The 14,188-nt window shown below is 43.9% G+C and overlaps 1 protein-coding gene across 1 annotated transcript in view; it reads left to right on the top strand.

Moving 5' to 3' along the window:
• LOC139752188 (glutamate receptor ionotropic, delta-2-like) overlaps positions 1–14,188 on the top strand; it is a 159,591-nt gene that overhangs the window by 80,918 nt on the left and 64,485 nt on the right. The window contains exons 5-6 of the mRNA XM_071668160.1: positions 1,421–1,859; positions 4,066–4,211. Coding sequence (XP_071524261.1) covers positions 1,421–1,859; positions 4,066–4,211 — 585 coding nt within the window. The remainder of the gene's footprint in view (positions 1–1,420; positions 1,860–4,065; positions 4,212–14,188) is intronic.

The raw sequence follows: 14,188 nt of genomic DNA, 5'->3' as shown, positions 1-14,188 counted from the left end.
TGAGAACCAATCACTTTCCTCTCTTCCTACACGTACACATGCCTTACATCCTCGATAAAAACTTTTCACTGCTTCTAACAACTTGCCTCCCACACCATATATTCTTAATACCTTCCACAGAGCAACTCTATCAACTCTCTCATATGCCTTCTCTAGATCCATAAATGCTACATACAAATCCATTTGCTTTTCTAAGTATTTCTCACATACATTCTTCAAAGCAAACACCTGATCCACACATCCTCTACCACTTCTGAAACCACACTGCTCTTCCCCAATCTGATGCTCTGTACATGCATTCGCCCTCTCAATCAATACCCTCCCATATAATTTCCCAGGAATACTCAAGAAACTTATACCTCTGTAATTTGAGCACTCACTCTTATCCCCTTTGCCTCTGTACAATGGCACTATGCACACATTCCGCCAATCCTCAGGCACCTCACCATGAGTCATACATACATTAAATAACCTTACCAACCAGTCAACAATAAAGTCACCCCCTTTTTTAATAGATTCCACTGCAATACCATCCAAACCTGCTGCCTTTGTGGATATATATATATATATATATTTATATATATGTATATATATATATATATATATATATATATATATATATATATATATATATATATATATATATATATATATATATATATATATATATATATATATATATATTGTACCTAATCTCCGTTTCCTGCGTCAGCGAGGTAGCTCCATGAAACACAAGACGAAAGACATGTGCATATATATGCATATTATATCAACAAATACATATATACATACATATACATACATATACACAGCCATATACATATATTCACATGTACATATTCATACTCGCTTTCCTTCATCCTTTTCCTCGCCAATCCACCCCATAGGAAATAGCATTGCTACCCTCTGCTTCAGCGAAGTGGCACCAGAAAAACAAACAAAAATGGCCACATTAGTTCACACTTAGTCTCTAGTTGTCATGTGTAATGCACCGGAACCACAGCTCCTTTCTATTTCCAGTCCTCACAAAACTTTTCAAAGTTTGCCTCAGACGTTTCACATGCCCTGGTTCAATCCATTGACAGCACGTCGACCCCCGTATACCACATCGTTCCAATTCACTCTATTCCTTGCACGCCTTTCACTCTCCTGTGTGTTCAGGCCCCGATTACTCAAAAGCTTGTTCATTCCATCCTTCCACCTCCAATTTGGTCTCCCACTTTTCGATTCCTCCACCTCTGACACATATATCCTCTTTGTCAATCATTCCTGATTCATTCTCACCATGTGATCAAACCATTTCAACACACTGGTATATTAGTTGGTTGGCTAGTGGGTTCCATGTTTCTATGATGTGTTAGGGTACATGGTTGGCATGTACACTTATACGTGCATAAATATATGGTTTATTTTGTTACAGTTATGGGCACTTGTGATCCTCATGACTCTTCTAATGGGACCTGTCAGTTACCTGGTTGGCCGGGGTTATGACCTCTATGTTCTGGAGGTCAGAGGTGATGTACCAGACAATGGCGCGACTGACGACCTTCCTCCTCATCATCTTAGCACTTCTGCAGTAGGACACATCAATGTGGAAGAAACGTCACATGAAGCTTTTATCAATATGTTTCAAGGACATTACGGCTCAACTAAGATGTCAAATTTGATTTCTCAAGATGTATTTCCTTCACATGATTCGTCCGTCAAGGTGAAGTCAGCGGCGTGCCACAAAAACATGTCCTACTACACCTTCAACATTTTTCGCAGCCTCATTATACAAGGCAACTTCATCTCAGCTGGACACTGGCCCATCAGGATCATCCTCTTCTCGTGGTATTCCTTCTGTATCATTGTCTATGGTCAGTATTGTCCATCATTACACGATCTCTCTCTCTCTCTCTCTCTCTCTCTCTCTCTCTCTCTCTCTCTCTCTCTCTCTCTCTCTCTCTCTCTCTCTCTCTCTCTCTCTCTCTCTCTCTCTCTCTCTCTCCTGTGGATGAAAACATATGATATATAAAACTCTCTGATGTATAGGAATACGACAGTTATAGAATTCTCTGATCTATACCAATACAACAATTATAAAACACTGATCTATAGGAATACAACCCTCATAGAATGCTCTGATCTATAGCAATACAATCATCATAGAACTCTGATCTATAGGAATACAACCATTATCGAACTCTGATCTATAGATATAAAACCATTATAGAACTCTGATTTATAGCATTACAACCATTATAGTACTCTCCAGCAGCGACAAGTGCCACCGGTCAAGGGGAACTGAGTGGATCCCAGGCCTACCTGGCCGTTCTCATGGGACTGGGATGAATCTCACATCCGTGGCTACAGCTCCTACACCTAGCTCTTATTGCATCCATTTCTGCAACATTCGTTGTCTTAACTCTAACCTTGGCCACTAAATGTTTACCTCCTCCCTTGGTCTTTCTGTTCACTTGGCCGCCAACCCTTGACGGGGACAGACCTGCTCTACTGACCCGCTCGACGACCCAGTTTCAAACAGGTCTTTTTGTGTGCCACTTAGTGACCCACTTCAATATTAGTGAAATACCTTCAATTTTGGTGAAATCTTTTAGATTTAGTAATTCTTTTTGAAACTTAGTGAAAATTCTCAAATATGGCTCCAGCTTCTCGAGTTGCCTGCCTTAGATGCCATCGGGAGTACACCAGGGACTTTCTCCTCAGTTCTCTGACGTGTTTGATAGGCGTTCGGTAGGTGTTAGGATAAACAGCGAAGCCTCGGAGAAACTACATGTTAGGATGAAAGTGTGGGAAGAGGAAGCTGGGTTCTTAGCGGCGAAAGTGGTTGCGATACAGACACAGGTATATCATCTATGGTAGATGAGACAGGCACATGTATATGATCTATAGTAGATAGTTTAGATAGTGGTATAGCAACCATAGAGACGAATCCGGAAAATACTTCCACCCTGCGAGGAAACCTTGCTCCACATTACCCACTTAGTGAACTACATAATGAAGTACAGCAGGTTCGTCGTAGCATCATCCTGGTCAAGAACTAAATAGTCACATATCAGAACCAGGAGTTCTGTGCCAAGGGTAGCCATATGAAGAACCTGTATTGTGCAGCTATGATAGAAAGGAATCTGAGGAACATGACATCCAGACAGTTTGAACACTATAAAGGTAGCGGTAGACGATGGATGGGACATTGGCAGTAATGATGATCGGAGAAGAGCGGTAACTTCACAGGCAGAGAAATTAGCAAGGAAAGGTCAAGTGGGGTCAGTCGGGGTCAAATCTGGCAGTATACGTAGCAGGTTAGCACAGCTACAGATCAAATCTCGGGTCACTTCTAGAGGAAAGGCTGGTAGGGTCCAATGTGGGGAGGGTCAACGTAAAGCGCTAACCCAAGACAGAACCGTCTCTCTCAAGCTGATGCACATGACACACATTAACAAGTATGATACAAACACACATCGTACTAACATATTAACAATGATAATAAAACCATAAACATCATACCAGCACCAGGCCTTGCCTGGGGTGGCAGGTGATGCTAGCTCCTGGCCTGACCTGGCTTGGGGTGGCAAGTGATGCTGACTCCTGGCCTGCCCTAGGGTGGCAAGTGATGCTGACTCCTGGCCTGGCCTGGGGTGGCAGGTGATGCTGGCTCCTGGCCTGCCCTAGGGTGGCAAGTGATGCTGGCTCCTGGCCTGGCCTGGGGTGGCAAGTGATGCTGACTCCTGGCCTGGCCTGGGGTGGCAAGTGATGCTGGCTCCTGGCCTGGCCTGGGGTGGCAGGTGATGCTGGCTCCTGGCCTAGCCTGGGGTGGCAGGTGATGCTGGCACCTGGCCTGGCCTGGGGTGGCAAGTGATGCTGGCTCCTGGCCTGGCCTGTCCTGGGGTGGCAGGTGATGCTGGCTCCTGGCCTGGCCTGGCCTGGGGTGGCAAGTGATGCTGGCTCCTGGCCTGGCCTGTCCTGGGGTGGCAGGTGATGCTGGCTCCTGGCCTGGCCTGGGGTGGCAAGTGATGCTGACCACCTGTCATTATGAGATCTGTGTTTTTGTTGTGTCAGCAGGTATGTACGCAGGGACCCTGACAGCCTACATGACTAGACCAGCCTTTGAGACTCCCATTGACTCCCTACATGATCTGCTAGAGGCAACTGCTGAGGGCTTTGTTCCCGCCGTACAGGTCGGCACCAGCAACGAGGCCCTTCTGAAGGTAACTATATTCTAGTGATAGTGGTGGTGGTACTGGTGATGGTATCGATAATTGTGGTGGTGTAGTGATAATGGTGATAGTGGTATGGATGATGGTGGTTGTGCTGATGGTATTAGTGATAATAGTGGCGATAGTAGTAACAATGGCGACAGTGGTATTGATTTGTGGTGATTGTGCTGATGGTGGTAGTGATAATAGTGGTGGTAGTAGTAGTAATGGTGATAATGGTGTTGATAGTGTGGTTGTGCTGATGGTGATAGTGAGAGTGGTGTTGATGGTGATGGTGGTAGTTATTGTGTTGATGGTGGTAGTGATAATAGTGGTGGTAGTAGTAGTAATGGTGATAATGGGATTGATAATGGTGGTTGTGCTGATGGTGGTAGTGAAAGTGGTGTTGATGGTGATTGTGGTAGTTATTGTGTTGATGGTGGTGATACCGGTGATGCCGGTGATGGTGGAATTGACAATGGTGGCTGTGGTGATGGTTGTGGTGATGATGGTGGTGATGATGATGGTAGTGATCATGGTGGTGGTGGCAATAGTGGTGGTGTTGATGATTGTGGTGGTGTTGGTGATGGTTGCAGTTATACTGGTGGTAGTGATTGTGATAGTTATCATAATAACTGTGTTTGTTGTTGTGATGATAATGATGGCAAATTTAGTGATGGTACTATAGATAGAGTTGGTAGTGTTGGTGATGGTGGTAGTGACAGTAATGGTGGTTGTGATATTGGTGTTGTTGTTGTTGTTGTGGTGGTGGTGGTGGTGGTGGTGGTGGTGTGATGGTTGTAGAGATAATGGTTATGATACTGGTGTTAATGATAGTGGTGGTGTTGATAGTTGTGGTAATATTGGTGGTATTGATGGTTTTGATGATAGTGGTGGTAGTGATAGTGGTGGTGATGATAGTTGTAGTGTTGGTGATGGTGATAGTGTTGCTGTTGGTGGTGATGGTGGTGGTGATTGTGTTGGTGTTGATGAGAGTGGTAGTGAAATAAATGGCTGTAGTGATGGAGAGTGGTTGTAGTGATGTTGGTGCTGGTGATTGTAATGATGACTGGTGTTACAATTAGTGATTGCAACTGTGATAGTGCAAGTATTATTGCTAATGGTGGTTGTGGTATGGTGATGGTGTGATAGATTGTATAGTGTATAGATAATGGTGGTAGGTAATATTGATGCTAGTGGTGGTAATGTTGGTGGTGTTGATGATGGTGGGAGTGATACTGATAGTGTTTGTGATGTTTGTATTGATAGTAGTGGTGTTGGTGCTGGTGGTACTGGTAGTGGTAGTTAAAGTGATAGTGGTAGTCTTGGTGATGATGCTAGTGATAGTGGTAATGGTGGTAGTGGTGGTGATGGTTGTAGTGTTAGTAGTGGTGTTGGTGATGATGGTGATGAATGTGCTGTCAGAGTTAGTAATGGTGGTTGTGATAGTGACTGTAGTATTTTTGTTGGTGGTAGTGATAGTGGTAGTGGCGGTGATATGATAGTGGCGGTGATAGTGTCAGTGTTGGTGATGGTGGTCCTGATAGTAGTGGTGGTGGTGATGATAGTGGTAGTGATAGTGGCGGTGGTATTGGTGGTGTTGGTTATGATTGTAGCGATAATGTTGCTTATGAAGGTGTTGCTTATGATGGTAGTGATAATGGAGATAGTGTTGATGATGTCTGTAGCGACAGTTGTGGTGTTGGTGATGGCAATACTGACAGTTGTGATAATAGTGGTAGAATTGGTGATGGTGAAAGTGACAGTGGTGATGGTGGTGATAGTGGTGGTGTTGGTAGTGGTGTTAATGATAGTGGTGATGTTGGTTACGGTGGCATTGATAATGGTGAAGTTTTAGAGATGGTGATAGTGATAATTGTGGTGTTGGAATGGTGGTGATGATAGTGATGGTGATGATGGTATTGGTACTAATTTCAGTGGTGCTGACACTGGTGGTGGTGGTGGTCATTGCGTTGGTGTTGATGATGGTGGTAGCGATAAGCGTGGTGGTGATGACAGTAATGGTGATGATGGTTGTAATGATGATAGGGGGTTGTGATGATAGTGGTGGCAGGTTGCTGATGATGGCAGTGATATAGGTGTTGTTAGTGATGGTGACAATAACAGTGGTGGTAATGTTGGTAATTGTGGGAGTATTGGTGATGGTTGTAATGATAGTGGTGGTGGTGGTGACAGTGGTGGAGATGGTGATGGTAGTTGTGAGTGTTTGTGATGTTGATAGTGGTCGTGTTGGTGTTGGAAGTGAATGGCAGTTGTGATAGTGATGGTTGTAGTAATAGTATTTGTGTTGGTGATTATGGTAATGATAATGGTGATAGAGTTTGTAATAGTGGTAGTGATAGTGCTGTTGTTGTTGAGGGTGGTGGTAGTAATAATGGTGGTGCTGATGATATTGGTTGTGCTGATGATGGTGGTAGAGATAGTGATGGTGATACTAGTGATAGTGTTAGTGGTGGTGATATTGGTGGTAGAGTTAATAGTGGTGGTGAGAGTGGTGGTGTTGGTGATGGTGGTAGTGATAATAACAGTTGTGATGGTGATGGTTGTTGTAATAGTATTGGTGTTGGTGATTATGGTGATGGTAATGGTGATAGAGTTTGTAATAGTGGTAGTGATAATGCTGTTATTGTTGAGGGTGGTGGTAGTAATAGAGGTGGTGCTGATGATATTGGTGGTGCTGATGATGGTGGTAGAGATAGTGATGGTGATATCAGTGGTAGCGTTAGTGGTGGTGATCTTGGTGGTAGAGTTAATAGTGGTGGTGAGAGTGGTGGTGTTGGTGATGGTGGTAGTGATAATGGCTGTAGTGATGGTGATGGTTGTAGTGGAAGTAGTGGTGTTGGTGATGGTGTTGATGATAGTGGTGGTGTTAATGATGGTGGCACTTATTGTGGTGGTGTTGGTGATGATGGTAGTAGTGATAGTAGTGGTGATAATGATGACGCTGGTGAGGATGGTAGTGATAGTGGTAGTGATAATGGTGATATTGTTGATGATGTTTGTATTGACAACAGTGGTGTTGGTGATGTTGGTACTGATAGTGGTGGTTATGATGATGGTGATGGCGTTGGTAATGGTGGTAGTGATAGTAATGCTAGTGTTGGTGATGGTATTATTGTAGTGTTGATGATGGTGGTAGTGATAGCGTTGGTGTTGGTGATAGTGTTGGTGTTTGTAATAGTGGAAGTGATTGTGGTGGAGGTGGTAGCAAAAGTGGCGATGCTGTTGATAGTGGTAGTGATAATTGTGGTGGCGGTTATAGTGGTTGTTAGTGATGGTGATAGTGAGTGGTGGTGGTGATGGTGTTGACAACGGTGTTGTTGGTAATGGTGGTATCGATAGTGGTGGTGGTGGTAGTTATAGTGGTAGTGTTGGTGATAGTGGTAGTGACAATGGTGGTAGTGATGGTGGTAGTTGTATTGACAGTAATGGTGTTGGTTATGGTGGTGATTTTAATGGTGGTACTGTTAGCAATAGTAGCAGCGACAGCTGATCGTGGTGATGATGGTGGTAGTTATTGTGGTAAGGGTGATGATAGTGGTGGTGTTGGTTATGGTGATAGTGACTGTGATAGTGGTGGTGTTGGTTATGGTGATAGTGACTGTGATAGTGGTGGTGATATTGTGACTTTGGGGATATTTGTCCTGATAGTGGTAGTGGTGATGATGGTAGTAGTGACAGTGGTGTTGATAATGTTGGTGTTGTTGATGGTTCTAGAGATAGTGGTGGTGTTGGTGATGATGGCAGTGATAATGGTTGCGTTGGTAATGGTTGTAGTGATAGTAGTCATGCTGGTGATGGTGTTTCTAATAATGGTTGTGGTAGTGATGGTGCTGCTGGTGATGATGGAAGTGATAGTCGTGGTTATGTTAGTAATGGCGGTAGTGATCATGGCGGCAGTGTTGGTGATGGTGATGATGATAGTGGTGGTGGTGGTGGAGGTGGTGGTGACTACGGTGGTAGTGTTGGTGATGGTGTTAGTGATAGCTGTGATGTTGGTGATGGTGGCGATGATAATGTTAGTGGTGCTGATAATGGTGGTAGTGATATTGGTAGTGGTGGAGATTGTGGGGGTGTTGGTGATGGTGGTATTGATAGTGGTGGTGGTGGTGGTGGTGATAAAGGTGGTGTTTGTGATAATGGTAGTATTGTTGCTAATGGTGGCAGTGTTAGTGGTGGTTTTGGTGATGATGGTAATGATAGTAGTGGTAGTGCTGGTAATGATAGCAACAGTAATGATAGTAAAGGTGATAGTGATCACGGTGATGATAACAGTGGTGGTAGTTTTGGTGATGGTGGTAGTGACAGCGGTGGTAATGTTGGTAATAATGGCCCTGATGATAGTGATGTTGGTAACTGTTTTTGATATTTATGGTGTTGGTGGTGGAAGTGGGGACAGTAGTGATAGTATTGGTGATGGTGGTAGTGATAGTGGCGATAGTGGTAATTTTGGTGGTTTTGGTGATGGTGGTAATGACAATGGTGGTAGTGTTAGTGATAGCTGTGGTAGTAACGGTGTTGGTAATAGTGGTATTGATGGTGGCGGTGTTGGTGATGTTGATAGTGATTGCGGTTGAGGTAATGTGCTGGTAATGTTGATGATGGTGATAGTGAGAATGGTGGTAGTGGTGGAAGTGGTGGTGATAGTGGTGATGGTGATAGCGATGGTGACGGTGATGATAGTGTTGTTGATGGTGGTCGTTATATCGGTGGTGATAGTTGTAGTGATAGAGGTAGTGATGGTGGAGATGGTGATGATAATGGTGGTAGTATTGGTGATGGTGATTTTGATTGTAATGGTGGTGGTGATATTGGAAATGATGGTGGTGTTGGTGATGTTGGAAATGATTGTGGTGGTGGTGATGACAGTGATGGTAGCGCTGGTAATGGTGATAGTGATAGTGGTGGTAGAGGTTAAGCTGGTAATGATAGTGGTGATGGTGATGATAGTGGTAGTGATATTGATGATGGTAGTGATAGTGTTATTGATGATGATTCTTGTGATGATACTGGTGGAAGGTAATGTTAGTGATAGTGGTGATGGTATTGATAGTATTATTAATGATGATTGTTGTGATGATAGTGGTGGAACGTAATGTTAGTGATAGTGTTGATGATAGTGGTAATTGTGGTGATGATGATGGTGATGTTTGTGGTGAAGGTGATGTTGTAGTAACGGTGGTGGTTTCGATGATAATTGTTGTAGTTTTAATACCACATTGGTGGTGATGGTGTTGATGATAGTGATAGCTGTGTTGTTGGTTATGTAAGTAGTGTTGGCTGTAGAGATGGTAGTGATGTTATTGATGGTGATGACGACAGTGGTGGTGGTGTTGATGCTGGTTGTGATAGTGATGTTGCTGGTGGTGGTGGTGATGACGGCTGTGGCAGTGATGGTAGTAGTGGTGGTGATAGTGGTTATGGTAGTGATGATGGTAACGATGGTGTTAGTGATAGTGATGATAGTGTTGGTAGAGATTATTGTGATTTTCGTGGTGGGAAGATGGTCTTTGTGGTGTTGATAGTGTTGTTGGTGTCGGTATTTTTTGTAGTGTTGGTGGTGGTGATGGTGGTTGTGGTATTGATAGTGTTGGTGGTGATGGCGGTTTTTGTAGTGATGGTGGTGAGGATAGTTATGGTAGTGATTAAGGTGGTTATGAAAGAGATGAAGGTGGTTACGGTGTTGGTGATAGTGACAATGGTGGTGATGGCAATGACGGTAACTGTGGTAGTGATAGTGGTGGTGACTGTGGTTAAGGTTGTGATGGTGGTGGTTGTAGTGAAGATGGTATTGGAGGTTATGATAGCGGTAGTGGTGGTATTGCTGGTTATGGTAGTGATGGTGGTTGTGGTTGAGATATTGGTGACGATTTTGATGGTGGTTGTGGCAGTGACAGGGGTGGTGAAGGTTGCTGTGGTAGTGATGGTGGTAGTGATAGAGTTGCTGGTTGTAGTAGCAGCAGTAGTATCAAGAGTAGTTGCAGCAGCAACAGTAGTAACAACAGTAGTAGCAGCAGCAGTATTACCAGTAGCAGCATCAGCAATAGCAGCAGTAGTAACAGCAGCAGTAGCAGCAGTAGCAGCAGTAGTAATAGTACTAGAAGCATTAGTAGCAGCAGTAGCAGCAGTAGCAATAGTAGCAGCAGCAGTAGCAGTAGCAGCAGCAGCAGCAGCAGTAGTAGCAGCAGCAGTAGCAGTAGCAGCATCAGCAATAGCAGCAGTAGTAACAGCAGCAGTAGCAGCAGTAGCAGCAGTAGTAATAGTACTAGAAGCATTAGTAGCAGCAGTAGTAGCAGTAGCAATAGTAGCAGCAGCAGTAGCAGCAGCAGTAGCAGTAGCAGCAGTAGTAGCAGCAGCAGCAGCAGCAGTAGTAGTAGCAGCAGCAGTAGCAACAGTAGTAGTAGCAACAGCAGCAGCAGCAGCAACAGCAGCAGCAGCAGCAGCAGCAGCAGTAGTAGTAGTAGTAGTAGTAGTAGCAGTAGTAGTAGTAGTAGTAGTAGTAGTAGTAGTAGTAGTAGCAGCAGCAGTAGCAGCAGTAACAGTAGTAGTAGTAGCAACTGTAGCAGCAGCAGCAGCAGCAGCAGCAGTAGTAGTAGTAGTAGTAGTAGTAGTAGTAGTAGTAGTAGTAGTAGTAGTAGTAGCAGTAGTAGTAGCAGCAGCAGCAGTAGTAGTAGTAGTAGTAGTAGTAGTAGTAGTAGTAGTAGTAGTAGTAGTAGTAGTAGTAGTAGCAAAAGCAGCAGCAGTAGCAGTAGCAGCAGTAATAGCAGCAGTAGCAATAGTAGTAGCAGCACTAATAGTATTACTTGAAGTAGTAGAAGTAGCAGCAGCAGTAGCTGTAGTAGTAGCAGCATCAGTAGTAGTAGCAGTAGCAGTTGTAATAGTAGCAGCAGTAGCAGTAGTAGCAGCAGCAATAGTAGCAGCAGCAGTAGCAGTAGTAGTAGCAGCAGCAGTAGTAGTAGCAGTACTAATAGTATTAGTAGAAGTAGTAGTAAAAGCAGCAGTAGCAGTTGGGGTGAAGAGAGTGGTGAGAGTAAGTGAGCTTGGAAAGAAGACTTGTGTGAGGAAGTACCAGGAGAGACTACATACAGAATGGAAAAAGGTGAGAACCAAGGAGGTAAGGGGAGTGGGGAAGGAATGGGATGTATTTAGGAATCAGTGATGGATTGCGCAAAAGATGCTTGTGGCATGAGAAGCATGGGAGGTGGGCAGATTAGAAAGGGTAGTGAGTGGTGGGATGAAGAAGTAAGATTATTAGTGAAAGAGAAGAGAGAGGCATTTGGACGATTTTTGCAGAGAAATAATGCAAATGAGTGGGAGATGTATAAAAGAAAGAGACAGGAGGTCAAGAGAAAGGCGCAAGAGGTGAAAAAGAGGGCAAATGAGAGTTGGGTTGAGAGAGTATCATTAAATTTTAGGGAGAATAAGAAGATGTTTTGGAAGGAGGTAAATAAAGTGCGTAAAACAAGGGAACACATGGGAACTTCAGGGGGCTGATGGGGAGGTGATAACAAGTAGTGGTGATGTGAGAAGGAGATGGAGTGAGTATTTTGAAGGTTTGTTGAATGTGTTTGATGATAGAATGGCAGATATAGGGTGTTTTGGTCGAGGTGGTGTGCAAAGTGAGAGGGTTAGGGAAAATGATTTGGTAAACAGAGAAGAGGTAGTAAAAGCTTTGCGGAAGATGAAAGCCGGCAAGGCAGCAGGTTTGGATGGTATTGCAGCGGAATTTATCAAGAAAGGGGATGACTGTATTGTTGACTGGTTGGCAAGGTTATTTAATGTATGTATGATTCATGGTGAGGTGCCTGAAGATTGGCGGAATGCTTGCATAGTGCCATTGTACAAAGGCAAAGGGGATAAGAGTGAGTGCTCAAATTACAGAGGTATAAGTTTGTTGAGTATTCCTGGTAAATTATATGAGAGGGTATTGATTGAGAGGGTGAAGGCATGTGCAGAGCATCAGATTGGGGAAGAGCAGTGTGGTTTCAGAAGTGGTAGAGAATATGTGGATCAGGTGTTTGCTTTGAAGAATGTATGTGAGAAACACTTAGAAAAGCAAATGGATTTGTATGTAGCATTTATGGATCTGGAGAAGGCATATGATAGAGTTGATAGAGATGCTCTGTGAGAGGTATTAAGAATATATGGTGTGGGAGGCAAGTTGTTAGAAGCAGTGAAAAGTTTTTATCGAGGATGTAAGGCATGTGTACGTGTAGGAAGAGAGGAAAGTGATTGGTTCTCAGTGAATGTAGGTTTGCAGCAGGGGTGTGTGATGTCTCCATGGTTGTTTAGTTTGTTTATGGATGGGGTTGTTAGGGAGGTGAATGCAAGAGTTTTGGAAAGAGGGGCAAGTATGCAGTCTGTTGTGGATGAGAGAGCTTGGGAAGTGAGTCAGTTGTTGTTCGCTGATGATACAGCGCTGGTGGCTGATTCATGTGAGAAACTGCAGAAGCTGGTGACTGAGTTTGGTAAGGTGTGTGAAGAAGAAAGTTGAGAGTAAATGTGAATAAGAGTAAGGTTATTAGGTACAGTAGGGTTGAGGGTCAAGTCATTTGGGAGGTAAGTTTGAATGGAGAAAAACTGGAGGAAGTGAAGTGTTTTAGATATCTGGGAGTGGATTTGGCAGCGGATGGAAACATGGAAGCGGAAGTGAATCATAAGGTGGGGGAGGGGGCGAAAATTCTGGGAACCTTGAAGAATGTGTGGAAGTCGAGAACATCATCTCGAAAAGCAAAAATGGGTATGTTTGAAGGAATAGTGGTTCCAACAATGTTGTATGCTTGCGAGGCGTGGGCTATGGATATAGTTGTGCGCAGGTGGGTGGATGTGCTGGAAATGAGATGTTTGAGGACAGTATGTGGTGTGAGGTGGTTTGATCGAGTAAGTAATAATAGGGTAAGAGAGGTGTGTGGTAATAAAAAGAGTGTGGTTAAGAGAGCAGAAGAGGGTGTTTTGAAATAATTTGGTCACATGGAGAGAATGAGTGAAGAAAGATTGACCATGAGGATATATGTGTCGGAGGTGGAGGGAACGAGAAGTGGGAGACCAAATTGGAGGTCGAAAGATGGGGTGAAAAAGATTTTGAGTGATCGGAGCCTGAACATGCACGAGGGTGAAAGGCGTGCAAGGAATAGAGTGAATTGGAACGATGTGGTATACCGGGGTCGACTTGCTGTCAATGGATTGAATCAGGGCATGTAAAGCGTCTGGGGTAAACCATGGAAAATTCTGTGGGGACCTGGATGTGAAAAGGGAGCTGTGGTTTCGGTTCATTATTTCATGACAGCTAGAGACTGAGTGTGAACGAATGGGGCCTTTGTTGTCTTTTCCTACCGCTACCTCGCACATATGAGGGGGGAGGATGTTATTATTCCATGTGTGGCGGGTGGCGATGGGAATGAATAAATGAATGTATATATGAATTATATACATGGGTATATATGTATATGTCTCTGTGTGTATATATATGTATACATTGAGATGTATAGGTATGTATATGTGCTGTGTGTGGACGTGTATGTATATACATGTGTATGTGGGTGGGTTGGGCCATTCTTTCGTCTGTTTCCTTGCGCTACCTCGCAAACGCGGGAGACAGCGACAAAGAAGAATATATAAATAAGTAATAAATAGTAGTAAAAGCAGCAGTAACAGTAGTATTAGCAGTAGTCGTAGTAAAAGTAGTAGTAGTAGTAGTAGTAGTAGTAGTAGCAGTGTAGTAACAGTAGTGGCAACAGCAGTAGCATTAGTAGCAGCAGTAGTAGTAGCAGCAGCAACAGCAGTAGCAGTAGTAGCAGCAGTAGCAGTAGTAGTAGTAGTAGTAGTAGTAGTAGTAGTAGTAGTAGCAGTAGCAGCAGCAGTAGCAGCAGTAGCAGTAGCAGTAGCAGCAGCAGCAGCAGCAGCAGCAGCAGCAGCAGTAGTAGTAGTAGTAGTAGTAGTAGTAGTAGTAGTAGTAGTAGCAGTAGCAG

The sequence above is a fragment of the Panulirus ornatus genome, chromosome 2 (genome assembly GCF_036320965.1).
Source record: "Panulirus ornatus isolate Po-2019 chromosome 2, ASM3632096v1, whole genome shotgun sequence".
In the NCBI taxonomy this organism is placed as follows: domain Eukaryota; kingdom Metazoa; phylum Arthropoda; class Malacostraca; order Decapoda; family Palinuridae; genus Panulirus; species Panulirus ornatus.
The sequence above is the reverse complement of the archived record's forward strand: the minus strand, read 5'-3'. Positions and strand labels throughout refer to the sequence as shown.